The sequence below is a fragment of the Podarcis filfolensis genome (assembly GCF_964270895.1).
Source record: "Podarcis filfolensis genome assembly, chromosome: 2".
NCBI lineage: Eukaryota > Metazoa > Chordata > Lepidosauria > Squamata > Lacertidae > Podarcis > Podarcis filfolensis.
Genome location: NC_139605.1, coordinates 57,580,893 through 57,608,205, shown reverse-complemented (window position 1 = coordinate 57,608,205; position 27,313 = coordinate 57,580,893). Strand labels below are relative to the sequence as shown.

Genomic DNA, 27,313 nt, shown 5'->3' with positions numbered 1-27,313 from the left:
AAAAAATAAGGTAGGAAGGATTGCAGGCATATGCATGTATGTGCAAACGATCTGTGGTGCAGGTTTCATTGCTTGTGAGGTGAGCCCTGTCACATGTGTAGAAACTTCTATGATGGTGTATATGCCAACAGGTGCATACAGCTTTTGCCACCCTGGTGTCCTCCATACATTTTAGAGTATAACGTTCTAGCCAGCCATGCTGCTTTACACAGCACAGATTAGCAACATCCCACTACAGATTTTTTGTTAATTACCTGGTTAGAAAAAGAAAGAGTAGCCTCTCCCTAGAGGCAGGTTGATCCCGTGTGCTGAAGTAGGAGTAAATCTGAAGAGCAAACAGTACCAGCCAGAAGACCATGAAGAGGACAGGGACCACCAGCTGGTTCCACAGGGACATCCCCAGGGCCAGGAGGCCATACACTTCAACCACCTGGACAAGTTAAAAGAAGAGAAGATTTTTAATGATTTCCGTTGCCTCCCCAAAATCTAAGTATCAGAAGGAGAAAATGGGGATCACTGGATGTAAATAATGCGTGACGGCACAGTTATTCACATTTACTGTCACAACCAAACAGACACTCTGCCAACTATTTTTGCCACATTCCTGTTGACAAATCACAGGTGTCAAATCTGAGCCACCACTTTTACCTTTTTTTTAAAAAAAAAATGGAAATCATTTTTCAGTTGCAATGTATGGTTCCTAAACTAGCATGTGGCATTCATTTTTATAATTAAGGCACATCTTTGTTTCTTGGCACTTTACTGAGATGATGATGGTGATAAATGGCCTCGGTCCTGTATACCTGAAGGAGAATCTCCACCCCCATCGTTCAGCCTGGACACTGAGATGCAGCGCCGAGGGCCTTCTGGCGGTTCCCTCATTGCGAGAAGTGAGGTTACAGGGAACCAGACAAAGGGCCTTCTCAGTAGTGGTGCTTGCTCTGTGGAACGCCCTCCCATCAGGTGTCAAGGAAATAAGCAGCTATCCTATAGCTATCCTATTTTTAAAAGACATCTGAAGGCAGCCCTGTTTAGGTAAGTTTTTAATATTTAATGCTGTATTGTTTTTAACACTCGATTGGGAGCCGCCCAGAGTGGCTGGGGAAATTCAGCCAGATGGGCGGGGAATGAATGAATAAATAAATAAATATAATACACTCAGTTCTGCATCGATGGAAGGCTTTGAATCTGATCATGCTCTAAGAGTAGGATCAGTAGTGGTTGGGTGTGTGGAACAATATGGGATGGGAAAGCAATTATGGCAAGATCAAAATGCTATCTGAAATGACTAAGTAAAATGGAGGCAAGAAGCTCTGCACAAAACTTCTGTGCTTGAAGTTCAGCTATGGCAATGTGCACAACAGTCTGCTTGGCTTTTCTGAAAGTTCAGCTGTTGCACTTATTTATGGTTAAGAACTACTTTACGGATAACAATGGAAGTACCAGAATATCAAAATGTAGCTTCTCAATGGCTGTTCCTAAATTCTGTGCTCTTTAGCCACTGCTGAGCAGCAAACATGTACTTAGCTGATTCAATTGTTACTTCTGCAATGGAAGCTTTTGCCAAGGTGACTATGCTTGCTGAGATTGTGGGAGTTGGAGTCCCAACAACATAAGGAGGACGCCACACTGGCTACCCCTGATATGGCATTTTCAACTTTCAACAAGGTGTTTCCCTAATGGGGGGGATAGATAAGGATACACTGCCATGAGCAACTGGAAACAACAGAGGTAGGTTCACTAGACAGAATGCCCAGAAACTCTAATTGCAGCTGGAGGTGGGGACAGGATATGCAACCAGTTTTGCCTATATTCTTCACCCATGTGCTTTCAAGAACTGTAGGGCTCTGGAGATATGGCTGCAAAGCAGTATTTCTGTGTTTTAAATACTTCTCCTGGATTTGCCCTGCCTCTTCTGGCATAAAAAAAAACCTATTGATAACAATGTCACCTCCAAGTCTCATAAGGAGACATATGAGCAAAATATTGATTTACACTGAATTAATTCAAGCTGAGAAAAGGCAACCAATCAGATCAGTGAGAGCAACTGGAATACAAAGTAAGCAAAATACAGTTAAGCCAACTCTGGTCAAGATTAAACAAGACGAGTTCTAGCCTGGAATATATATTAGACAGACAGACAAACAGACAAACATTTGCTGGATGAGTTCATTGGATCTTTTTTTTACTTGTAAGCATAAAGCCTCAGTTTTTTGTTTTGAGCAATATATATATTCCCTGTTTCAGAACAAATACAATTCTGATTACAGCATGTTATTTTGTAGAAGTTGTCATGCCCTAACCCTAAATTACACTATATTGGAATCTTAACACAAAGCCAATTCAGAGCTATAATTATGCTCTGATTGCAGGCAGTTTGTCTGAGATGCAATTTGGGGGAAAATTAACTTAGTGACAATTCTGTCCTCTTGTAAACAGCACTCCATTCTCTCTAGCTTACATTACACACAGTTATTCTTAACCACAGGCTTTTCTTTATTTATTAGCATCTCTATGATCCAAACAGAAGGTAGTAAGTATCTTCCAGATTGTTTAGATATTCTCAACAAGTAAATGTCAAGATTTGCACAGGGAATTAACAAAAGAGTGGTATGAGTACTGTTTGTCAAGGACAAACACCTTTCTGCAAATGTTGAGAGTGTGTGGCACTGTACTTACCAGGCATTAAGATTTCCTGCACAGGTTGCATTAGAAAGCCAGCTTATTTTTATCATAAAATATTTATTGAAATTTTACAAAAACATAAATTTACAAAATACCGAAAAAACATACAAAAATACATAAAAAAAGGAAAATAAAAATACAAAGTACAAAAAAAATAGATACAAAAGAGTTAAAAACAAATGTAAGGAATATAATTGACATTTTGGAAAAGCTGGAAGTGAACATAAACACTAAAGCTGTTTTGATATTTGTGGATGCCGAGAAAGCCTTTGACAATATTTCTTGGAGTTTTATGTTGAAGAACCTCCGGGGGATGGGGGTAGGCCAAGGGTTTGAAAATGGTATAGGTGCAATATACTCTGAACAGAAAGCCAAACTAATTGTAAATAATGTGGTTACAGAAGAGTTCAAGATTGAAAAAGGGACACGCCAGGGGTGCCCTATCTCCCCATTACTTTTTATATCGGTCCTGGAGGTTTTGCTTAATATGATTAGGAGGGACCAGTTGGTTAAAGGGATTCAGGTCGGAGCTAAACAATATAAACTGAGAGCATTTGCAGATGACTTAGTACTTACATTGCAAGAGCCAGAAGCTAGCACGAAAAGAGTTTTGGAAATAATTCAAGAGTTTGGTCAAATGGCAGGATTTAAATTGAATAAGTCTAAGACAAAGGTTTTGGAGAAAAATTTGACACAGATAGAAAAGGAAAGGTTCCAGAATGAGACAGGGTTGACTGTGGTTAAAAAAGTGAAATATTTGGGTATAAATATGACAGCTAAAAATGTGAATTTGTTTAAAGATAATTATGAAAAAACTTGGAGAGAAGTGAAAAAAGATTTGGAGATTTGGTCCAACTTGAAGCTTTCCTTGTTAGGCCGTATTGCAGCTATAAAGATGAATGTATTGCCAAGAATGTTGTTTTTGTTCCAAGCATTGCAAATAATTGATAAAATGGATTGTTTCAAGAGGTGGCAAAAAGACATATCTAAATTTGTCTGGCAGGGCAAAAAGCCCAGAATTAAATTCAAGATACTAACGGATTCAAAGGAAAGAGGGGGGTTTGCCCTGCCAGACTTTAAACTTTACTACGAAGCGGCAGCTTTCTGCTGGCTGAAAGAATGGCTACTTCTTGAAAACACAGACATTTTGGATTTGGAAGGTTTTAATAACATTTTTGGGTGGCATGCATATTTGTGGTATGACAAGGTTAAAGCACATAAAAGTTTTAAAAATCATATTGTCAGAAAAGCACTACTAAATGTCTGGGACAGATATAAAGACTTGCTGGAAAATAAAACTCCAAGGTGGCTGTCGCCAATGGAAGCTAAGGCAGTTAAAAAGTTAAATATGGAGTCCAAGTGGCCAAGATACTGGGAAATTTTGGAAAAGGAAGGGGACAAATTGAGATTGCAGAGTTTTGAGAAATTAAAAGGGAAGGTGAGAGACTGGTTTCACTACCATCAAATAAATGAAGCATTTAAACTGGACAGTAAAATTGGCTTCCAGGTGGAAAAATCAAAATTGGAGACAGAACTGTTAGAACCCAGTACTAAGAATTTGTCCAAAATGTACAATTTGCTGCTGAAATGGAATACACAAGATGAAACGGTTAAATCGGTCATGATTAAATGGGCTCAGGACATTGGTCATAATATTTTGTTTGCTGATTGGGAAAAGTTGTGGACCACCGGGATAAAATTTACGGCATGTAATGCCTTAAGAGAAAACATTATGAAAATGATATATAGGTGGTACATAACCCCAGTCAAGCTTGCAAAGATTTACCATGTGCCTGACAACAAATGTTGGAAATGTAAAGAAACTGAAGGTACATTTTTTCATCTTTGGTGGACCTGCCCGAAGATTAAGGCATTCTGGGAAATGATCTATAATGAACTTAAAAAGGTATTTAAATATACTTTCCCCAAGAAACCAGAGGCCTTTCTCTTGGGTATTGTCGGCCAAGGGGTGTTAAAGACGGATATAACTTTCTTTATGTATGCTACAACAGCAGCTAGAATACTCATTGCGAAGTACTGGAAGACGCAAGAACTACCCACACTGGAAGAATGGCAGATGAAGGTGATAGACTATATGGGCTTGGCAGAAATGACGAGCAGAATCCGAAACCAGGGAAGAGAAGCAGCGCAAGAAGAATGGAAAAAATTCAAGGACTATTTAAAGAAATATCACAAAGTTATTGAAAGTTAGAATGATGTTGGACTGGAAAGTAAATGGTTACTATTAGCAATGGTTAAGACAAGGAAAATAAGGAAGAATAGTCTAAATTTAAATTAAAATAAGGGAAGATTTGCTGAACAATTGATAAGAATTTGGAATACAGAAAGGGGAGGCATGAGGAAGTCGGGGAAGAAAGGATATGAAATTAGGATATGAAATGATACATGTTTTTTGTTTTGTTTTTGTTTTTGTATGTTTATGTTTGTTGTATTGTGTTTATATGGAAAAATAAAAATATATTAAAAAAAAAAAAAAGAGTTAAAAACAAACCCATTTTTTGTAACTTTAAACTCATTAGCTTGTTTCCTTGACTTCCTCACACCTCCCCTTTTTGTATTCCCATTTAAATAATCAAATCAGCAAATCCTTACCCTCTTTCGTTTATCTTAACTCTATATCTTAACATATTATAGCTCTATATTTTCATCCATTATCAACTCATTTTTGCATATTCTCATTAACTTTGTTGCTAGTGCCTCTTATTTTCAATCCAACATCATTTTTAACATTCATTAATTTTACAGTGTTTCTGAAGATAGTCTTTAAATTTCTTCCAATCTTCTTCCACCAACTCTTCTCCCAGGTCTCGGATTCTGCCAGTCATTTCCGCTAATTCCATATAGTCCATCACCTTCATCTGCCACTCTTCCAGGGTGGGTAAATCTTGTGTCTTCCAATACTTTGCAATGAGTATTCTTGCTGCTGTTGTTGCATACATAAAGAAAGTTCTATCCTTCTTTGGCACCAATTGGCCGACTATGCCCAGGAGAAGGGCCTCTGGTTTCTTCAGGAAGGTATATTTAAATACCTTTTTCATTTCATTATAGATCATCTCCCAGAAAGCCTTAATCTTTGGGCACGTCCACCAAAGGTGAAAGAATGTACCTTCATTTTCTTTACATTTCCAACATTTGTTATCGGGCAATGATATATTTTTTCAAGCTTGACTGGTGTCATGTACCACCTGTATATCATTTTCATAATATTCTCTCTTAAGGCATTACATGCCGTAAATTTCATACCGGTGGTCCACAACTGTTCCCAGTCCGCAAACATAATGTTATGTCCAATATCTTGTGCCCATTTAATCATTGCAGATTTAACTGTTTCATCCTGCGTATTCCATTTCAACAGCAAGTTATACATTCTTGAAAGTATCTTAGTTTTGGGATCTAACAATTCTGTTTCCAATTTTGATTTTTCCACCTGGAAGCCAATTTTTTTGTCCAAATTATAGGCCTCTCTTATTTGATAATAATGAAGCCAGTCTCGCACTTTATCTTTTAATTTCTCAAAACTCTGCAATTTCAATTTATCTCCTTCTTGTTCCAGTATTTCCCAATATTTCGGCCATTTGGCCTCCATATTGAGCTTTTTCTGAGCCTTCGCTTCCATTGGTGACAACCACCTTGGGGTTTTATTTTCCAGTAAGTCTTTGTATCTTATCCAGACATTGAACAATGCTTTCCTGACAATATGGTTTTTAAATGCTTTATGTGCTTTAACCTTGTCGTACCACAAATATGCATGCCACCCAAAAACATTGTTAAAACCTTCTAGGTCCAAAATGTCCGTGTTCTCAAGAAGCAGTCAGTCTTTCAACCAGCAGAATGCTGCTGATTCATAGTAAAGTTTAAGGTCTGGCAGGGCAAATCCGCCTCTTTCCTTTGCATCAGTTAATATTTTGAATTTTATTCTGGGCTTCTTGCCCTGCCAGACAAATCTAGAAATATCTCTCTGCCACTTCTTGAAACAGTCCATCTTGTCCAAAATTTGCAATGATTGAAATAAAAATAACATTTTTGGCAATACATTCATCTTTATAGCTGCAATTCGACCCAACAAGGAAAGCTTCAAATTTGACCATATTTCTAAGTCTTTTTTCACTTCTGTCCAGCATTTCTCATAGTTATCTTTAAATAAGTTTAAGTTCTTAGCAGTCATATTAACCCCCAAATATTTTACTTTCTTAGCTAATGTTAAACCAGTCTCCTTCTGAAACCTCTCTTTCTCAATCGGTGTTAAGTTTTTCTCAAGAACTTTAGTTTTTGACTTGTTCAGTTTAAATCCTGCCACATGACCAAATTCTTGAATCAGTTCTCATACTCTTTTCGTACTAGATTCTGGCTCCTGTAACGTCAAAACTAGGTCATCTGCAAAAGCCTTCAATTTGTATTGTTTGGCTCCGACCTGAATACCTTTAATCAGACGGTCCCTTCTAATCATATTTAACAAAACCTCCAGGACCGAAATAAAAAGCAATGGGGAAATTGGGCAGCCTTGTCGTGTCCCTTTCTCTATCTTAAATTCCTCTGTCATCACATTATTGACTATTAGCTTAGCCTTTTGTTCTGAATAAATTGCACTTATACCATTTTCAAACCCTTGACCCACCCCCATCCCCCGAAGATTTTTCTTCATAAAATTCCAAGAAATATTGTCAAAGGCTTTCTCCGCATCTATAAAAATTAAAACTGCTTTAGTATTAATGTTCACTTGCAACTTCTCCAATATGTTAATTATGTTCCTCGTGTTGTCAGACAAGTGTCTCCCTGGGAGAAAGCCAGCTTGGTCCTTATGTATCTCTTCCACTAATACTTTTTTAAATCTATTACGCAAAATATCAGCAAAAATTTTGTAATCCACGTTGAGCAGGGATATGGGGCGGTAGTTCTTAAGTTGTGTCTTTTCAGACTCCATTTTCGGTGTAAGTGTAATGTAGGCTTCCTTCCACGACTCTGGCGCTTTTTTCCCCTCCAAAATTTCATTACAAACCTCCTTTAGTGGCTGAATTAACCAATCTTTCAAAGATCTATAGTATTTTGAGGTTAAGCCATCCGGCCCTGGAGATTTACCCAACTGCATATTCTGAATGGCACCTTCTACCCCCTGTTTTGTAATTTTGTAGTTCAACATTATCTTATTTTCTTGAGAGATTTTTTGTAATCCATTTGTTTTTAAAAATTGGTCTATATCAAACTCTTTCTGTGGCCCTTGTGTATATAACTCTTTAAAATACCTCTGGAAGCATTTTCTAATCTCCACTGGATTCTGAATGTTCTTTCCTTCCACTTCCAAATTAGTGATAGTATTGAGCTTTTGTCTTTTTTTCATTTGCCAAGCTAACAATTTTCCACATTTATTAGCCGATTCAAATTTGCCAAGCTAACAATTTTCCACATTTATTAGCCGATTCAAATGTCTTTTGTCTCATTTGTTTAATTTTCCATTCAATTTCCTGGTTCATCATCTTCATATATTGCACTTGATATAACTTTATGTCTCTCAGAATCTCTTGTGACTTTGGTTTCGCTCTTAGTTTCTTCTCACCCTCCTTTATTTTTTCTAAAATTTTATCTTTTTTTCCATTTTGGGCTCTTTTCTTTATTGTATTCTGTTGGATCAGAAACCCCCTCATAACTGCTTTACTTGCGTCCCAGATTATTCTTTTTTCAGTAGTAGTATTCAAATTTATCTCAAAATAGTCTCTCAAGGTTTTTTGGGCCTTCTTGATAATCTCTTGATCTCTAAATAAGGTGTCATTCATCCTCCATCTGAAGGAACCGATTGGTGTTAGTTTCATCTCCATTTTCACAGCATTATGGTCGGAGCAAGTTTTTGGGCAAATTTCCACTCTTCGAGTCTTAGGTGCCAGTCCTCTAGTTATCCATATTTGGTCAATTCTTGTCCATGTCATTTTGGCTTCAGAGAAGAATGTTCCCTCTCTTCCTAGGGGGTTCTTAATTCTCCAAATGTAAATCAAGTCCATATTGTCAGTCAGTTCAAAAAAGGTTTTTGGTAGTCTGCCATCTTTAGTTACAGTCTGTCTCTGCGACTTGTCCATATTTGTAGATACCACTCCATTCATATCTCCCATCATAATGATGTTGTGATCCATATAGTCTAACAATGTCTCGTGCAATTTCTTTAAAAAATCAGATTTCCCCTCATTTGGTGCATAAACTCCTACTATTAAAAATTTTTCTCCCTGTGATTGAATTTCGATTGCCACAAATCTTCCTTGATCATCTTTAAAAACAAATTTCGGTGACAGGCTCTCTTTGGCATAAATTACAACTCCTCTCTTTTTAACCTTATCCGATGAAATAAACTCTTGACCCAATCTTTTATTAATCAATACTTTCCTGTGTAGCCTTATCACATGTGTTTCCTGTAAACAAATTAAGTCCAGTTGTTCCTTTTTCAATAAATGAAAAACTTTCCTCCTCTTCTCCGGGGAATTAAGTCCATGAATGTTCCAACTTAATAATTGCAGAGACATGATGTATTTGTTCTACTTTCCTCCAACTGCTCCCAGTAATTCCTCTTGTTCTGACGGTGGGATCACTTTTTCTAATTTGTCCAATCCCGAAGGTGGTGGTACTATGTCTAGTACTCCTGGTTTTAAAGCTCTTAGCTCTTCTAGAACTTCTTTTTGCAGGTCTTCTTCGTGGTCTCTCAGGAATTTTTCCTTGTCTTCCACTGATCTTATTTTGAACTTTTTCCCTTTAAAGGTAAAGGATAGGCCTTGAGGGAATTCCCACCTAAAAACAATTCTGTTACTTCTCAACAGGGCCACCAAATCTCCGTAGTTAGTTCTAAGATCCAATAAGTATTTCGGAATATCCTTGAATATCTCCACTCTTGAATCGTTTATTCCCAAGGTCTTCTGGAAGTGCAGAGGGTAACCAAACAGTCTCTCACCCTGTTCTTTCTCCCTCCTCTTCCATGTCTAAAAGCACTTACTATCTTGAAATCTTGCTTAGCATCCAAATTCCAAAATTCTGCAAATTCCTGCGTAAGAAAGTCACTTAAACTGTCTTTTTCCAATTCAGGGACCGCCCTGATCCTCAGATTAGTCTGTTTTTCCTTAAGTTCGATCATAGACAGAAGCGATCGGTGGTCCTTTAGCTCTTTGCATATAGTTGGAATCTTTTCCTCTACAGCCAGCACTTTTTCCTTTGCTTCCTCAACTGCCTTTTGGTTCAAAGCGGATTCTTGCAACAGTCTTTCAATAGCTTCTGTATTTGAGTTCACCTTCTGCCCCAAATTGTTGATGCTAGTAGTATTTTGGTCAATTTTAGTAGTCGCTTCAGTAACTTGGTTACTTAATTTTTCCAAGGTTTCAAAAATTTTATTTAATACTGAAGTGAATCCCTCTTCAGTAGCCATTCCTTTAGACCCAACTTGTGCAGGATCTTTTCCTTGTGCAGGATCTTTTCCTTGTGATGCAGAAGGGGCAGATACAGATGCAGAGGCAGATACGGATGCTCTGCGCTGCTGCGTTACACTAGTCTGCTGCTGTCTAACCTTTCCCGATCTTATTGTCTTTTCCTGAAGCAAGTCTGCCATGCCACTTTATCTATGGATCTGAACGTCAAGGTCAATCCCACGGCCAAAACTTGTTTTGCTATGGAAGTTTCCCAGGCCAGTCAAGAGTGGAAAATCCCCTGGCTAGTTGCAACAATTTCAAAGTTCCTCTAGGGGGACACAGTAATGATCAATGGTATTGCAATAGAGTCTCTTTTCCGATTTTCCAAAGTCCCCCTTCTACAAAAGCAAAAAGCAACAGTTCCAAGTCCAAAGTAACCCTCAGAGTAAAAGTGTCTCACTTGCAGAGTTAACTGTCACAAAGTTACACTGTCCATAAATAGTGTGATTCTCAGTACAGCAATTTTATTAATCTGGCAGTCCATTCCCAAGGATTAAGTGGTGGTCTTTTACTCCCTTTTCCTCCACTTTGTTTTTGCAGGCAAAATATATTTTCTCCTCTTCCCTCCCCTCTCCTGCAATTCAGGGAGGGAAATCTTTTAATTTGACGTTAGAATTTAAGTCCTTTTAAACCCAGCTCTCCAGCGTTAGCTTGATCAGTCTTTGCTTTGATCTATATACAGAAAGGAAGGCGGACTTCCTGTTTGTGCCTTCCCGTTTCAGTGCCAAATTAATCCTCTTTTTCTTAAATTCCCCGGTCTTTGAACTTGACCTACTCACGGGTAGTTGTTTGTTAGCCAAATTGTCCCAGGAAAAAGGTCAGCGCTCTCCGGCAACGGCTGTGCGGCTTCGCTCCACGGAAGAAGCAGTTGGCTCTCAGCACCGCGCCTATCTCCCCATTTCGCTCCGAGACCCCTTGTGGGGTTCCCTCGCAGTTAGGGGGGCGCTGAAGGTGCCCGCTGAGTCCCACGAACACAGGCTTCTCCCGCCTGTAGTTTTCTAAAGGGTCCCCACGTCGCCGTCGCGGCTAGACCCGATTTCCGTGGAGCTATTCTCTCACAGCTGGAGGGAATCCGCCATTACCGATGGCGCCACCTCCGGAAGTCAAAGCCAGCTTATTTTTAATGCCTTCAAATGAATAAGAACTAAGGCAATCTAAACTATGTACATACAAGTACGTTTTTTAAAAAAGTTGCATTTGTTTTATATTTTTACTATGTCTTTTTCAGTGATCCACCTTGAATAAAGTTTCAAATAAGGTATATCCATCTAAACTACCGTATTTTTCGCTCTATAGGACACACTTTTTCCCTTCCAAAAATTGAGGGGAAATGTGTGTGCGTCCTATAGAGCGAATGCAGGCGCCTTGGCTTCAGCGATAGCAACACTAAGCCTCCGAAGAGCAGAGGGAGCGCTCTCTCCGTGCTCCAAAGGCTTTGCGTTGCTTTCGCTGAAGCCTGGAGAGCGAGAGGCGTCGGTGCGCACCGACCCCTCTCTCTCTCCAGGGATATCCGTGCGCAGCCCCTCCGGCAGGGAGAGGCTGCACGTGGCTATGGCTTCTTTAGCCCCGAGCAGCCTCTCCCAGCAGGGAGAGGTTGCACGGGGCTAAAGAGGAAGCCAAAACAGCGAGCGGGATGGATCCCGCTGGCTGCCTTGACTTGTGCCATAGCCGTGCGCAACCCCTCCAGAAGGGAGAGGTTGCGCGCAGTATGTATGCTGCTCTTTGGGGCTGGGGGGGAAATAAGATTTTTTTTCTTAATTCCCCCCCCCCTAAAAACTAGGTATACCCTATGGTTTGGTGCGCCCTATGGAGCGAAAAATACGGTATGTGACAGGACTGTTGTGAGGATAAAAGTGAGGGTTCTCTTTCATTCAGCTTGCCCCCAGTTTCCATCAGATGTTGTGGGGCCACAGCCAATTACATCATGGATGCCACAGGCAGAGGTACTGAAGTTCCCTCCACTAACATGTCTGCCACATCATAACAGCAAATGCAATTTTAAATGTAAAATTAAGTGATGCCATCACCCTACCCTCCAGTGCCAGTGGTTCTTGCATTTAATGTTTCATTAATCAATATTAATTATCCTTTAGCTATTTGGCACTGACTGTAGATCACAAAGCAAGACTGATTTGATTTGATTTATTATATTTCAATGCTGCTTTTCCTTCAAACGAATCCCAAAGCAGCTTGCAAACAGTAAGATTGTCACCTGGGAGAGCCCTAATTTCCCCTGCCCATTTCCCCTCCTTTCCATCACCGCACAGATGAATGTACACACAGATCAGATAGCAAGTTCTCTGTTAAAGAGAGAACGTACCATCGTGTTAATTAACAAGCGGATGGTTATTTATATACATCTTCAATTCTACAGCTGCATTTGAGATTGCAGCAGTGTAATTAGCTATTTCAGTGTTTCATTAACTTCACGGATACATAGTATTTTTGGGTCGAGAGGATTCATTCCTCATGAACACTCATACACAAGCAGAAGCAATGCTTACAAACAGCAAGAATGGTTCATATTGGAACTCCTGTCAAAATGTTTCGCATAGCAGAAAGCAGTGTAGGTGGCAAGGGCGAAAGGGAGCTGTGGGCAACGAGACCTCTATTAATTCATGGGATAAGGCAAAACTGAAATAGATAGCATTTCTCTCATTCAACAATGAAACCCTCCAATGTACAGGGCTAAAAGAGACCTCTGTGTTATCGGTACCTGCACTGCACTTTGCATTACTCAAAAACAGCCGTTTTTAGGATTGGCTCACAATCACATTCTACAAGCAACCCAGGCTTGCATCCAATACCTAAATGCTGGATATAGGTGTGTTTGTTTGTCTGCATATGTATATGCACCTACCATATTACAAAAGTATGCAAGACCTAATGATAAAACCAGTTACTTTATTTCAACATGCATACGTCTTACCTGGACAAGTTCCCTATATGCAGACTTGGCCAGATTGTATGGTACCAGAAGATTGGATGCCAAAAAATAGAGAACTTCCAAGCCGGTGAAAATCATGGCAAATTTGTTGATGATCACAATAGTTTCCAGAGGGACCAGGCAAAGCCGTGCCAGCAGAGGGAGCATGTGAGCAGAGAAGAGCCAGATTTGTTTGGTTTTCATGACACAGGAGCAAAGGGTGCATACCACAAGCTGACCTGAAAGTGACAGAGAACACTGAATAGCGACATCCTTTCCATTTCAACAAAATCTGTATCTTATTAGTGGCTCCCACCTCCCCCAGTAACCTCATTAAGCAGCGCCATAGCCTAGAACGCAGCCTGACGCATCTTATTTTGATTAAATACATTGTCCTCACGCAACAATGATGGACTAAATCGACAGCAAAGGGGGAAGATCACACTGGGGACTCTGCAGGGCCGGATTTAGGTTTGATGAGGCCCTAAGCTACTGAAGGTAATGGGGCCCTTTATATGTCCAGCTGTCCTTTGTCAACAACAAATTGTTGCTGTTTTTTTGTGTTGAATATATGCTATGTGGTCATTTATGGACCTAATAGGTATCTAAAGCATAGCTGTCAACTTTCAGATTTGAAAATAAGGGATCAGCAGCCTCACCTGTCCTGGGGACAGTCTATGGGATATCTAACAATCCGGGATAGCAGCGGGAAGCGGCACTGGAATAAGGGAATTTCCCGTCAAAAAAGGGAAGGTTGACAGCTATGTTCTAAAGCCATTTGCACAAGTTGCCATGTAACCTGTAGGCACCCTATATATAGAAATGAGCAAATGAGTGATATTATAGGGAGCAGGCTAGCAGGCGGGGCCCAATACTTATATCATTGGAGTAACTACACAAACTACACAACACAAAACACTGTTGCTGTATGTAGGTTTTATTTGTTTTTTATCTTATATTTTGTAAATGTACATCCAGTTGTTTTTTTCCTTTAATTTTTTTTGGGGGCCCCCAAGAGAGTGGGACCCAAAGCTATAGCTTTTTTTAGCTTATACGTAAATCCGGCACTGGGACTATGCGTAACTGCCAAATCTAAATATGTAAAAGCTGCATACGAAACATAGCTCAGCTAGTCAAGCTGCTTTTTAACAGAAGCCAAATTGTGGTTGCTGCATGTTTTGTGAAAATATGGGAGGACTGTGGCAAAAATATAAATATAAAAAATATAGCCCCAGGCAGTATGCTTAAAGCAAGGGTAGCAAACTTTGCCAGTCCAAGGCCCACAGTCCCTCATGGGTGAGCTCCCAGGGACCACATGGCAGTGGTGGGTGGGGTCAGAGACAAGTATGGGTGGACCAACAGATGTGATCCTTACCTTTGTACTCTTGGTTATATTCGGTCAGAGGTTTCTACACACACACCACTGCAAGCAAGCAAGCAAGCAAGCAAGCGGCGCTATCACACTTCAAAAACATGCACCAGAGCACTCAAGAAAAGTGTGGAGCACGACCAATGGGAAGTGTGGCTTAAAAAGGGTGTGTAGCCTGGGCAAGTTCCCAGGGGTCAGCTGGAGTGTCCTGGAGGGCCACATTTGGCTTCAGGGCTGAGGTTGGAAGGGCTGCCTTACATATTATATTTCAATGATACACAGTGGTACCTCTAGATACGAACGGGATCTGTTCCGGAGCCCCGTTCGCATCTAGAAGCAAATGTAACCCGTGTCTGCGTGGGTCACATTTTGGCACTTCTGCGCATGACATCATTTTGAGTGTATGCGCACACGCAAGCAGCGAAACCCGGAAGTAACGTGCTCTGTTACTTCCGGGTTGCCGCAGAGCGCAACTCGAACACGCTCATCCCGAAGCACGTTCAACCCGAGGTATGACTGTATATTTTTATATTTATATTTACAGACTGGCTGTGTGTGCTTAACAGTGCAAACTTAAGCATGGTTACTCAGAACCAAGTTGCACCAAGGTCAATGGAGCTTACTCAGAGGTCAGGGTGCCTAGAACCACAGTCTAACACTTGTACTGTTTGAAAAAGCTAAATAGCTTCCCTGCTGTGTATGTCATTACAAGGTATGTGCAGTTAATAATGAGAGGGAGGGGTGCAATTTTAATGGCTTTCGCTGCAGGAATAAAACAAAAAATGTAACGTATGAAGCAAGTTTCTCCACACCCAATAACTTAGCTCAGAGTAAGGGTACTTAACACTGAAATGCTGCTCAAAAGATATTAATATGCCCAGGATGCAGCTTACTCATGACTCGTGAGGGAATACTTAGGAACTCTTGATAAGATAATGAGGCTTTCAACTTTCATAAATGGAAGGATGCCCTCATGCCCACAGTTAAGAGTGACTGCTGCACATAACACATAGACTCGGGCTGCAATCCTGTGCCCACATACCCAGGAGTCAACCATATGGAGCTCAAGGAGAATTAATAACACGTAGGCCTTGCCTAGGATTGTGCTTTGAAAAGTGGCAGCCAGAAGCCACTTCATCTTAGGAAGACGGCTTCCCAATCATCCAACAGAGCCTAGGAGGTTAGCTTTCAAACTATCAGAGGTATGCACAAACCACAAAATTCAGTTCAAACCCATATTCTGCACATCATAAAACACCCCCCCACTCAGTCAGAAGTAGCTTTACACCTTAGATGGTAAGCTTTCAAATATGCTTTTAGCAAAAGCTTGACTGTAGTATTTTTTTTTCTTCTTTTGACAGCTGGATCACCCAGGTGCCACAAAACCCCTTAGGGGTTCTGGCTTTGCCTCCTATCACCTCATATAGACCCCATTTCACTTCTGAGGCACCTCACCTTAGTTCTGAATTCATCCAAATCTGATGCATACCATTTGGATACTGTGTGTGTGTGTGTGTGTGTGTGTGTGTGTGTGTGTGTGTGTGTAACAGTTCATATTCTAAAATGCAGGCTGTAATATACAAGTTGTTTCACAGAAGTGAAAGTAAAAGTCCCATCTGTGGAGGTGCTTATTAAGATGGCTTGAACTTTCCACTGTTTCTAACTTAGTAATCGTCGTTTTCTATTGTGGCCCAAAACATACACACACAAACACGGCAACACATTGTAACTGTTACACAATAAGCCTTTTAAAGGCAGCAAATCCTTTTGTGTCAAAGCTAGTGTCATCAGTGACACAACAACACCCAACTTCCTATACTTGTACCTCTTGTGCACACTGACTGGGCGATCCTCCCTTCTGGGAGTCAGAAAGTGTCATTCATATAACGTATCTGTTAGAACCAAAGCTACGTCCTCCAATTTCATTCACACAAAGAAGACATTTGCTGATTTCCAGACATTAATGAGGACTGGCTGAATATTAAAGAAAAGTTTTGCTCATGGCTGCAGCTAACTGAATAGTTCAGAACTTCTGAAGTACCGTATACATATTTGGTTACTTGAAGTTGCTCCACATTCATTTATAAGAGAATACAGAACATGATTCACACAACACAGATGACAAAACGGAGCTTGAGAGTGAATAATCTAAGAGCAGGTGATCTGAGTAATAGTCTAATTAAAGCAGCATATAAAATGCCCAAAAATTTAGCGCCTTCTCGAATTCTCCTCTTGTTGCTTAACTTTGTATAATTTTCTCTTTGCAGTTTTCCAATTATAGGTACAAAAAGTGAAGGCGCATTGGAAAGCAAAGGCAATCTTTATATTCTACAGAATTGTTGTGGTGCCCCCTAATTGGTTGCTGGTATGAACAAGCCTGTATGCCAGCTGTCTTCACCCTCTCAGATACCTCCAGTCTCACCCAACCACCTCGAGACACAGCAGAGAGTTAGACAATCCTGTTTGCCAAATTAACTTTTTTATTTTATTTTGTTAAGCCCATCTCCTTTTACACAATCACTGGTGCAACTGGTAATTTCTTGTTCCAGAGGGAAATGTGGAACACACAGCACGAGCCTGCAGTCAAAATTAATTACACACATCAATATTTTAAGCAACTTCGCAACCTTCCCATATGCCAAGACACACAAGATGGGGAAGTTTTAAAATTAGCCCAGCGTTCTTGAGACAGGGCTAGCTTAGTCAATGTGGCTGGAAAGAGGGAGAGAGAAAGAAAACAACCACACCAACAGCAGAGTACTTTTGTGCCCCGGCCCATTAGTGTGAATGCTGGAAAATGGGATTTTTGAGCAATTAGTTCATCAGCTATGAAACAGAAGCCATTCATTTTGCTTGTTAAGCCCTTGCACTGAAGTATGATGCTTGGAGACTTAATCATAGCTGAGGGCTAATTTCCACTGCAGTCTGTTTATCATTACACGAATTAGAAAAACGCAGGCGCAATCAGATCAAAGGGCGGCATATATTCTGATCTGAATGTCTCTCACAAGAGGCAAAGGAAATAAGCTGATACCTCAAGTTTTAGGTTAACTGAAAGTATTCTTATCATGTGGAAGTTTTGTGGGAACAACCAGGGGAGCAGAGACTGATTTGATAGCGAAGGGTGTTCTGCTTTGTGCACTTAAGCACGCCATTAATGCAGAATGGTGGCCATAACTCAAATTCCTGACCATATCTCTCCCCACCTAATCTTCCTATTCTCTCAAGGCAGGTTCAAGATGCCTATGCATGTTGCTATTTAAGGAAAAAACAAGCTGAGAGCCATGAGTGCGGGGAGCATGTGTGTATATATGCACAGACAGATAAGGGAAGGAAGTTCCTGCATTGCACAACAGCATAAGAAGGTTAAACTAGAGCCACTTCCTGCTCACCAGGCCCTGACCTTTAGCAACCAACCACTATAATGCAAATGACCTATAACAGGGGTTGCCATTGTGGCACCTGCAGCCACACATGCACCCACAGAGGCATTTACGACTGAAATTAGGGTGGAAAGAAGGATTATGTTGCAATGCAACCAATAGAATAGGTTGTGGTGTGTGTGTGGTGCCCTTGTTTGCAGATATGCTTAACAGGCCCGAATGTGGTTGGCAACACTTGCCCTATATAGTGCTGACTGTTGAGGTTGAGCTTTTGGTTAGCAGGATCCCTGAGTGGTACAGTGCACAGACTAGGCTGCTGGTGGTATTGTTTACTCGTTACCACTTGCCACTCTGAGATACTTCAGGATGTGAAAACTCTTTTACAGCTTAAATTGAGTCCCGGAGGTGGGCTTAATTAAGACTGGAGGAAGCAGTTTTTTTCTTCACTTCTAATTTATTCCGCCACCACTCTTAGTTTCTAAAGGAGATCAGAGCCCCTAACAGCATATAGCTGGGGGAGGAAATTAGGGTTAAGGGATGATACATGCTTTATGGCGCAAATCCTCCAGTCTAACTAGAAGGGCTATGGTTCAGTCTTTGTCAGTATGTTTTGCAGAGGGGGGTTGTCTCCCTTTATTTTTTGTATTTCCAAACTTTCACTTCTCTGCACACCTGGGCAGTCCTCAGAAATGTCACTTAACATCAGAAATTTAGGATCCCAGTCTTTCCTGGATACCCAATTGAGGACAATTTCTGTCCTACAAGCTTAACTAACAGGACTTTTCACATAAAGCCCCAGGAACAACAATTTGGGGAGAAAGGCTAGGGATTCCCAAGAGGATTCTCAGCTTACCCACAAGAGGTTGTATCGAAGTAATGAATTAACCTGAATGGGTCTACTCTGACTAAAAGTTAGCTGAATACAGTCAGTCAATTGTATTTTATAACTGCCCTCCTCCCACCCTCAATGAGAGGCTCAGTTTGGCTACTGGTGAAATGGAAACTGGGAAATTAAAAAAAAACCTGAGCCAGCAGAACTGTTGGAAGATTAAAACTAAATAGTTTGAGACTTGAAAATAAATGCCAAGAAAACAGTTTGGATCAGGAGCTTCTTTTCCAGAGTGCTCATGAAAAGAACATGCTAACTGTAAAATGGAAACTGAATGAAAGCATATTTGTAAGGAAAGAGACAATCCTTTTCAAGATTACAAGTAGTCCCTGGTTTTAGTGGTGGGACTTTTTTTTTTTAATGATGATAGAAATAAGTGGGTGTTGCGAAATTAGATCAGAAGGGAAAGCAGCCAGCCTAGCCAGAAACAGCAGCTTTTTATTCCTGCGTTAGAACAAACACCTCTAAAGAAAGCTTTCAGGCCTCCCATCTCTGTTTTCTCAAAAACCACAACACATTCACCAGAGCAAAGAGACTGAAAAAGGTGGGATTTCTTGCTGAAGGCTGCATTACTGGTAGTTTCGGCAAATGAGCTGTTTAAAAAAGTTTCTGCCAAAAGACAAGCTGATTTCCTGTCAGACCAGCTGTAACATCACCATAAAGCAGAAGATGAATATCCCTTTGTAGGGCTGGAACATGCTTTGCTTATGAAAGAAGGTCCCAATAATAAAAAACTGGTCAAAGCCACAAGGCCACCATGGACACAAAACACCCAAAATCAGTCTTGAGTACAATGCTAACTTATTTTTGAACAGCCTGGTCTGTAACTAAAATTAAAAAGACAACCAATGAATCAGCATTTATTTATTTCCTTCTTCCCTTAAAATTTCAGGTATCGGTTTATTTTAATGTTGATTGTTTAGTTAGGGTGTCCTCATCTACATCACAAAAAAGTCATCTAAAAAGAGAGGAAAGATTTCAAGGCCCCTGCTGCTCTTCCTTATGGCTCTTGCTCTATAAACCAGTCAAAACATGCCTTCAAATAGAGGACAATCCTCTGATAGGCCTCCAAGCAGAGGACTGTCCTCTGGAAAAACAAAAAAATAATTAGAATTATTGATATAGTGCAGCGTTTTTATATAGTATAGTGGGTGTGGCGTTTTGTGTTAGTGTCATTATATAGGGGTTAACAGCGACATCAGTTTCCATTCCTGTCTCAAAACGGCCCCACGGTTACTTACCAAGGGCCTGTGATATTTGAAAACAAGCAAACAGAATTCACAGAAACGTGTAGCTGCAATTCTCTGCCCTAAAGCTGGAATCTCCAAATATTACAGGCCCCTTACTGCTTAATCCACATAATCCAGATCACAGGTTGGCACAAATAGAAAACAGGACTGAACGAGCAGACCATTCCAAAGAAGACACAGAACAGGCAGTACCCAGTAACTGAAGAGAAGGAGCCAAAATTACAGCTATGGTCTGTGAAGCTACACAATCCCTATTAATTTTGTTTGCTATAAATGGCAACACACAGGCAGATAAATATGGCTGAAGAGGGTGATTTTGATTATGTGAAATGTGCTTTCATGGTACAAGAAAGAACATGGTGCCCCTCAGGAGATGTCGAATTTGAGTGTACTCACCTATTAAGGCTGTCATAAAACGATTCATGGAAAGAGGTTCTAAGTACATTGGCCCTTCATAGCCAGACTCCAGCTCACTCCTCACATAATCCCTGAGGAACACAATGAAGCATTATTAAGTCAGGTGTAAGAACGGGTGCCATTAACTGTTCATACAAAAAGACCCTCCATTTCTTTTTTTGCCATGCACATTCCAGGAAATCATAGACACTTGTTGTCCATTTGTTTAGACAAAATCTATCAAAGATTTGTATGGATGCTCCTGAAGTACCCAAGTCTGTTATACTCCTTTATCATAGTGTATCAGTCTGAGGTCGTAGAACACATCTTCTGGTATTCCTATCCAAGTCAGACCACTGGGCCCATCAATCTCAGTAGCTGACCAACAGCAACTCTCCAAGGTTTCAAGATTGGGGACCTTCATTGTCCTACCTGCTAGAGACTGAACCTGGTACCTTTCGTAGATGCTCTACCACTGAGCTATGCACCTTCTTTTTTACATCTGAATAGGGCCAATGTCACATGTGACCAATTGCGCAACTGGCTACTTTGCCACTATTGCACACCATTGGGAAACAAGTGCTGTTTCCCAATATCACAGAGGGCGTGGGGAGCAAAACTCACTCAGAATTCACAGAAGATTTTGTATACTGGTTGTCCTAGGTGCAAGCCATGAAAATGTCCTGTGTGAAATAGCCCTCAGTAAACCTACAACTCTTCTCATTTTAAACTAAAGCATGTATCGTGTCTTACCGTTCCTAGAAATTTCACCAGCTTTCTTTAACCTGAATACATCCTACTGGGAGGTGGGTTACAAAAATGTGACTTTGCAACCAGATAAGCAGAACAAATAAGCCTCATAAAAATGTACCAATTTCATATTTTATTTTTTTTTAAAAAGAAAAAGTAGTTCCATATATGCATCATGTTCTTTTCCTGTTTTGGGGACAGGAACAAAAAATAATTAAAACCACTGTTGCATCTCTTCAAGCAGAGAAGCTTTCAATGGTTTACAAACACTTCTGTAATCCAATCTAAATACTAAACAATGAAAGAATTGGGGCTACAAACAAGCCACAAAAAGGCTTATACAGCCAAACTTAAGGCTGTATACAACTTAAGCCATACATTGATTAATTAAAGAGGCAGCCAGATTGTATTTATTACTTGCTCTCATTGGCAATGCTATTTTCTGAGTTAACTTTCAACAAGTAATCATTCTCTCAAAGTGATTGATAGTGAGTGAGGAATCAGTCTATTCTAAAATATATATAGTAAGTAAAAGGTCACATGCTCAACTTGCAAAACCCAAGTTCAAATCCCAGCTGAGATCACTGACTATTAGATGGTCTTGGGCTACTCAGCCTCAGTTTTCCCTCTCGCAAAGAAGTTTTAAAAATATCCAAGATCACAGGTTTTCCTGGGGACGTAAACACTCTGCACAGCTGCTACTTGATGCTACAAAATGTTTACTGAGAATAATGATATGTGGGACTTACTTTTGGGTCATAATATTTAAGAGTGCAGATTTTTGTATAAAATTGATGTCTACGCCTTGGAATTACCAATGGGCTTCTACAACTGAAACAACAATCCACAGAATTGGTTGCAAGGATGAATGAGACTGAAAGGCATACCAATACCATGAAGAAACATAGATCAAGCCTATTAGTATATTGCATCTGATCTTTTTAGACTCCCCAATAGCAAAAATTGAATTATTATTTCAGCCAGAGCTACCAATGGAAAAGAGTAATACTGAAACTCTCTCAATTCTTGCCCCTGCCCGCCAGATCCTTTTTGCTAAACAGCTGCAATTCTACCAAATCTGCAATCTGAAGAGGTGCCAAGCTACATGTTGTTCCATGTTCCTTTTTGCTGATAGATCCCCCCAGCCCTCCCTGTGAAGGGAAGCATCTAAAGGAGGCTGGAATCTTAAGCAGCAGAGCAGGCAAAAGATGCTGGTTAACCCTTGCCAAACCAGTCACCACCCCTCAAGCTGCTTTTTCACAAATGAGCAAAAATACAGGGGTCCTGGCATTCCCCCCTCCCGTAGGTAAAAATCAGGTTTAGGAAGTTATTTTGAAAGGGCAAAACAGACGATAGGGAAAGAAGTATTAAGGCAGTGATTGTGTGTGTGTGTGTGTGTGTGTGTGTGTGTGTGTGTGTGTGTAAGAGGGAGAGAGAGAGAGAGAGGGAGAGAGAGAGAGAGAACACACAAACTGGTCTCCAAGGAGTGTGGCTCCCAGGGGGAACAGATGTGCTTGCAGAGGCCTCCTTAACATCTACAGGATCTCCTCCCCTGCTGCAATTAGCCATGAAAGAAGTATTCTACTGTAGTCAATAAAATAAAATAGGTTGCAGTATATGCTTGGCTGCCCTGTGTGTATGTAGTGCACACAACAGTTTCTCCAGTTTGCAGTTGTGTCTATGGGCCCAAAAAGGTTGGTAACCCCTGGATCAAAAATTCCCCAAAGTTCTTTTCCTTGGGAGAACAGTAGTCATGAAAACAAGATTGACGGGATCACATAAAATTTGTAGCTTGGGCCCAATTTTTAGAGCCGAATGTGAAATTTACAAGGCAAGTATGCAAAAAGAGAGCAAAATAACTGGTAATGGAAATTGAGAGAATAACTGTGAGTACTAAGTAAAAGAAACTCTGTCTCTATTTAGGAGAGGCATATTAATTTAGGAATTTTTATGTGGGCCTCTCTCTGATTCATTTATCCTTCATAGCCTTGTGCCTTAAGATACTCTTGGACTTAAGGCAGCGCTAATCATAAACAGGAAAAAAAAAGCCCACTCAAGCTGCAATGTTAGCTGGATAACAAATTCTTCTCTTTAACTCATTACAAACTATTTGCCTTCAGAGTTATGAAACTAACAAAATGAGTAATTCTCTTGTTATAAACATTTTAAAAATCTGCCGTGAAGTAGCAAGCCTGACACAGGTACGCGGCAGAGGTGTTTGAAGTGCTACAAGTAGGTGCAGGTTATGCTACAAGTAGGTGAAGTGGCTCTCTTTAGTTTACAACCGGCAATTAAAATGCATGAGAATAAGCAAGGAATCTAAAGGACCGATACCGCTAGTACATTACGACCTTCTCCCTCCATCTTTGCTGCACACATTCTTCCCTTTTCTTGTCCAGCCATAGTATGCGATCTGTCACTCCGGAAAAAGTGCCCACCATGTTTCTTAAAAAAGATTTAAAAATAAAATAAAATAAAAAACAAACACCTTAATTTTAAAATGTGTGTACAGTGGTACCTCTGGATACGCACACCTCCGGTTGTGTATCCTTCAGGATGCGAACACGGCATTTTTCCAGGATGCGAATGCGGCATTTTTCCGGGTATTTTTCTGGGTTTCGCTGTGCACTCATGCACAGAAGCGCTGTGCCTTGCGCATGAGCAGAAGCGGTCCCTCCGGTTGTGGAAACCTCAGGATCCGACCGGAGCTCCAGAACGGATCCTGTCCGCAACTGGAGGTACCACTGTATCCCACCCTTTGTATTGTTACTCCACAGATGGCTAACAGTAAGTAAGTAAGTAAGTAAGTAAGTAAGTAAGTAAGTAAGTAAGTAAAGGCTCTCTCAGGAATGATTCTCAAGATGGATCCTTGCACACACACTGAACTAATCTCATTTAAAAACAAAAGACACATTTTAAGAAGCATTTCTGAACCTACATGCATGCATTCTTGGGCATACAAGAGACGTATTTGCAAGCTAGCAAGGATGAATTAATTATAGGCAACTGTGGTTTCTTTAGCCACATCAGATAATTCAACAGACACTTTTGTTACCCGTCTTCTCTGTTAAGGGCAAGTATCTACACAACTCCTTTCTAGCTTTCATATTATTACTGTCATCTTGGATTTGTATGTGCCATTGAAATGGCTGCATGGAGTAGAAAGTTTGGTAGCCTCTACCATACTATTTCCCCAAATTGTGGGTGTCCGATGCAACTTCTATTACTCCAGAACAAGAGTTTGCTCTGAGAAAACTCATAACGTCATTTCATGAGTCAGGATAAACCTGGATTCCTATTCCTCCTATCACTTGATTATATTCTACTGTATCTCAAGAGCCACTGTACCAGTAATATATGCAAAGGGCTTTAAAAACTCTTAAAAGCACTATATAAGATGCTATGTATTAAGAAAAGAAATACTTTGCCCTGAAGCTACATTGTAATTATGAGCCAAGCTTTCAAAGGAATCCTCTAAGGATGTTTTCAATATAGTAGCAACTAAAATGCCATAATAATTAGCTAAGCAATAGCCCTGTTTATTAAACTGCTATTAAGGAGCACAGGAATAAATACAGAGATAAATCTGTAGAGCTTGCTTCATTAGTATTTGTTTTATTCTGCTGCGGCAAACAGGTTGCTGAATAACCTCATAGGGGGATGCACTGTATATGAAAAGAAACTACAGTAGCACATGAGGCCATGTCCAGAGATTAACAAATGAGTATATTACCACAATCCTGCCCTTTTATGCATGTAAGGATGTACACCTAATAGGAAGAGGCACTGCCAGGCCCCTATTAGTTTCCCTAAGGCCATGGGGTGATGGAGGCCTTGGAAGGCCAGTTTGCCCTCATCCTCATCCTACGACCTCTGGGAAGCAAACGAAGACCTTCCCTCGCTATTCAATGAATGATGTCAAAAATTTCCCTTGCTCTCACACACCACAGCCTGACCATTCAAGCTGCTAGTCTGTGATTATGTGGATGCTGTGCATTCTCTGGACACTGCATGACAATGAAGGAAACTTCTGTACCTGAGGCTTGTTTCAAGGTAACCAGAACAAAATGGGGAAATTATCCCTGAGCATAAAAAAGGTGAAAACAATGTGAAGTACGATAAGTCATGCAGTTCAAAGCAATACAAAATGCAATTGCTGAACTTTACTATTCCACATACATACACTGGGTAGGATCTAGATATGCCCTTCTGTTCATGGAAGGAACTCTGATTCAATGGAGGTTCCTACAGACAACCCGTACCCCACACCATCTCCCACACTTTTCTGGAGGATCCCACAACCTTCTGGAGCATCTTTGCAGATGATCACAGCTGGGTTGGCCAATGTGGTGCCCTTCAGACGCTGCTGAATTACAACTCCCATCAGCCCCAGGAAGCACAACCAATGGTCAGGGATTACAGGAGTTGCCAGCCAACATTTTGAGGCTCACAAATTCCCCATCCCTAGCCAATGTGTATGATTTAAAGCCAGTGTACCTGGCTCTGTATACACAGAGTCACTGCCGAATCAATTTATCCTATAATAAAGGAGGAAAGGGCAGCATACATGTTGATATAGTAGCAGTAATGAAAGAAAAGATGCCAAAGTGAGCCTATACAGATCATGGAAAGCTTTGAGAAAGTTAGGAATGTATGGGGGGAAAGCTTGCTTGATGGGGAGATGGGAAACCGACTGACTACTGGATTATTGTAATTTGAACAAGATTCAGGCTCATGTATACTCTCTACCACCTCCTTTCATTTCTGAACAAGAAAATTATCTTCTTTGTTTACATGTCTCTACAATGTCCATTTGCTTTTCTCTCTCCAATTCCAAACCATCTGCTGGAAGAGAAATTCTGTTGTTTTTGGAAGCCAACATACTACTTTCTGGACATCATTTTAATACACCAGTTTCCACACTGCAGAACGCTGCAAGGAACTGGCTTCAATTCCACATTCTTTGCATTTCCCACACAAAATCTCCAAGATGGCTCCTCTGCTAAAAAATAAATTTAAAAAATCAATGTCTGTGCTAAAGAGAATTTTTCTCCCTGAAGAAAACTTGCAGACACCATGGAGTCTTACTCTTCTTGATGCTTCACCCTCGGCTATCCAATGTCTAACTTTTTATTTCACACCCTCAAAGTCAATAAATTCCTTGCTGCAAAGCTAACCGGAAAAGTAATAAATATCTACAATAACTGTCACAGCAATGATTCTTTATGTTCTTGGCTACCTTCCTAGCTCCCCCTTCCCATATTTTGTCCACCGTAGGCTGAAAAGCTGAATCACGTTGTTGGCCCAGAATGCAGCTCAGATGGCAGAGGTTCAATAGCTGGATAAGGATGGCCCTGCAAATCTGCCTGACACACATAAATATGCTAACACAGGGATGGGAAACAGGATCTGGCCAGCAGGCTGAACACTGAGCTTCCCCACACCCTGGAAGCCCACTTTTGTCAGGCGCTGGGTGGGTGCAGCTTTAGGAAAACAGCCTTGCAGGCCATATCAGAACCACTGTTAGGCCTCATTAGTTGTGCAGGCCGGAGGTTTCCCACAGCTGTGGTAACATGAAGGGAATGGTCTTTCTGCATTTTTAAATAAACCTTTTATTTGAAAACGTAAATGTGACCAAACGTAAAAGCACAGTATTTTAAAAAATCTTCCATAGCAATGTTATACTTGACACTCAAAAGTGCACACGTTATTTCCCTTTTCTTTATACATGTAGGTAGGGCTTGCAGATTTCAGACAAAAGGAAGGGTTGTTGCCTGAGCTGAATATGCCTACTAACCCAAAGTCTGAATGTGAAGATGTGAATACATGGGGGGGGGGGGAGGGAGTTAAAAGCCTGCAGAACTGAAGCAATTCCATACTGCGTAAAAGGACCACTTAATAGCTGTATTTGATGGGTGGTTGCTTTCAGAGATAACAGAGTTCCATAAATTGTGCCACATTTAGTTGTATACAGTGGTACCTCGGGTTAAGTACTTAATTCGTTCCGGAGGTCCGTTCTTAACCTGAAACTGTTCTTAACCTGAAGGACCACTTTAGCTAATGGGGCCTCCTGCTGCCACTGCTGCATGATTTCTGTTCTCATGCTGAAGCAAAGTTCTTAACCCAAGGTACTATTTCTGGGTTAGCGGAGTCTGTAACCTGAAGCTTCTGTAACCTGAAGCGTCTGTTACCCGAGGTACCACTGTATTGA

The 27,313-nt window shown here is 40.6% G+C and overlaps 2 protein-coding genes across 5 annotated transcripts in view; both read right to left on the bottom strand.

The window, feature by feature from the left end:
• LOC310758022 (ovomucoid-like) overlaps window positions 1–27,313 on the bottom strand; it is a 317,611-nt gene that overhangs the window by 195,509 nt on the left and 94,789 nt on the right. The window lies entirely within an intron of this gene.
• The window catches only part of RNF145 (ring finger protein 145), a 66,309-nt gene that overhangs the window by 11,425 nt on the left and 27,571 nt on the right, over window positions 1–27,313 (bottom strand). For all 3 annotated transcript variants that reach the window (XM_083603847.1, XM_083603846.1, XM_083603848.1), the window contains exons 4-6: window positions 20,353–20,444; window positions 13,069–13,304; window positions 255–430 (exon numbers count right to left, since the gene is read on the bottom strand). In XM_083603847.1, coding sequence (XP_083459973.1) covers window positions 255–430; window positions 13,069–13,304; window positions 20,353–20,444 — 504 coding nt within the window. The remainder of the gene's footprint in view (window positions 1–254; window positions 431–13,068; window positions 13,305–20,352; window positions 20,445–27,313) is intronic.